This window comes from Mesitornis unicolor, unplaced genomic scaffold, assembly GCF_000695765.1.
Source record: "Mesitornis unicolor isolate BGI_N332 unplaced genomic scaffold, ASM69576v1 scaffold8173, whole genome shotgun sequence".
Classification (NCBI taxonomy): Eukaryota; Metazoa; Chordata; class Aves; order Mesitornithiformes; family Mesitornithidae; genus Mesitornis; species Mesitornis unicolor.
Window position 1 is genome coordinate 1 of NW_010173967.1, and position 1,192 is coordinate 1,192.

Genomic DNA, 1,192 nt, shown 5'->3' on the forward strand with positions numbered 1-1,192 from the left:
CCGGCCCTGCCTCCCAGCCGGAGCCAAGGCGGTTCGGTGTTGGGCAAAGCCGGACGTGCAGCAGGCAGCGCTCTCGGTGCCCCGGCTGCCGCCGCGTTTTTCAGCCCATGGCCTTGGAAATCCCTTGTAGACAAAGATTTGTTTGTTGGTGGGGGGGTAGACGGGGGGTTGCGGGGTTTTAGGGGTTTTTTTCCCTTTTAGGTTCTTTTCAGAGCAGATTCAGAACTGTAAGTTTTGTGTGTAGCTTTCTGTTTTCTCCTCTTGGTAGTGCCTTTAAATCACATAATGGGAACTTGTGCAGAGCTAGTTTTGACAACTGTTCAATTTCACATCAAAGAGGTTTAGCTTTAACTTACGGCGAGGTATGAATTAAAAATATGAGATGTTAGCTTGGAACTATCTGAAACACTTTAGATGGCTTTAACTATCAGCAACTGATACATTTTAGCTATACACCCCTGAACAAAGAACATAAAGTAATGAAGCCTGAACTAAGATTCAGAGGGGGGTCTGGAGAACAAGCCTTATGAGGAGCAGCTGAGGGAACTGGGGTTGTTTAGCCTGGAGAAGAGAAGGCTGAGGGGAGACCTCATCACCACCTACAACTACCTAAAGGGAGGTTGTAGAGAGGTGGGTGCTGGTCTTTTCTCCCAGGTGATGGAGGATAGAACAAGGGGAAACAGCACCAAGCTGTGCCAAGGGAGGTTCAGGTTAGAGATAAAGAGGAAGTTCTTTACTGAGAGGGTCGTCAGAAGCTGGAACAGGCTGCCCAGGGAGGTGGTGGAGTCACCATCCCTGGATGTATTTAAAAAGCTGGTAGACGAGGTACTTAAGGATATGGTTTAGGGGATAGACAGGAATGGTTGGACATGATGATCTCAGAGATCTTTTCCAACCGAGCGATTCTGTGTGATTCTGTGTGAAGATAGGTTTATTTTCTTTCATGCAGAGAAACTCTACAATCCCAGAGTGAAAAAGATTTCTATCTATGATGATGGCAGATTTTACAGGAGCGCATACGGTAACGTTAGGCTTTACTAGAATAGAGGAAACTGCTTTTAAATTGAAAATTTCACAGAGTAATGTTCATACTGCAGTAGTGTTTCAATGATGCTAACTGTTGTAACAATTGCTGGCTGAATTTACAGCTGAAGAATCTTACAATCCAACAGAAAAGTGGGAGGAAGGGAAA

The 1,192-nt window shown here is 45.4% G+C and overlaps 1 protein-coding gene across 1 annotated transcript in view; it reads left to right on the forward strand.

The window, feature by feature from the left end:
* The first annotated feature begins 988 nt into the window (after positions 1-988).
* Positions 989-1,192, forward strand: part of FAM172A (family with sequence similarity 172, member A) — a 3,446-nt gene continuing 3,242 nt past the window's right edge. Inside the window, exon 1 of the mRNA XM_010180889.1 lies at positions 989-1,021. Within this exon, the coding sequence (XP_010179191.1) occupies positions 989-1,021 (33 nt within the window). The remainder of the gene's footprint in view (positions 1,022-1,192) is intronic.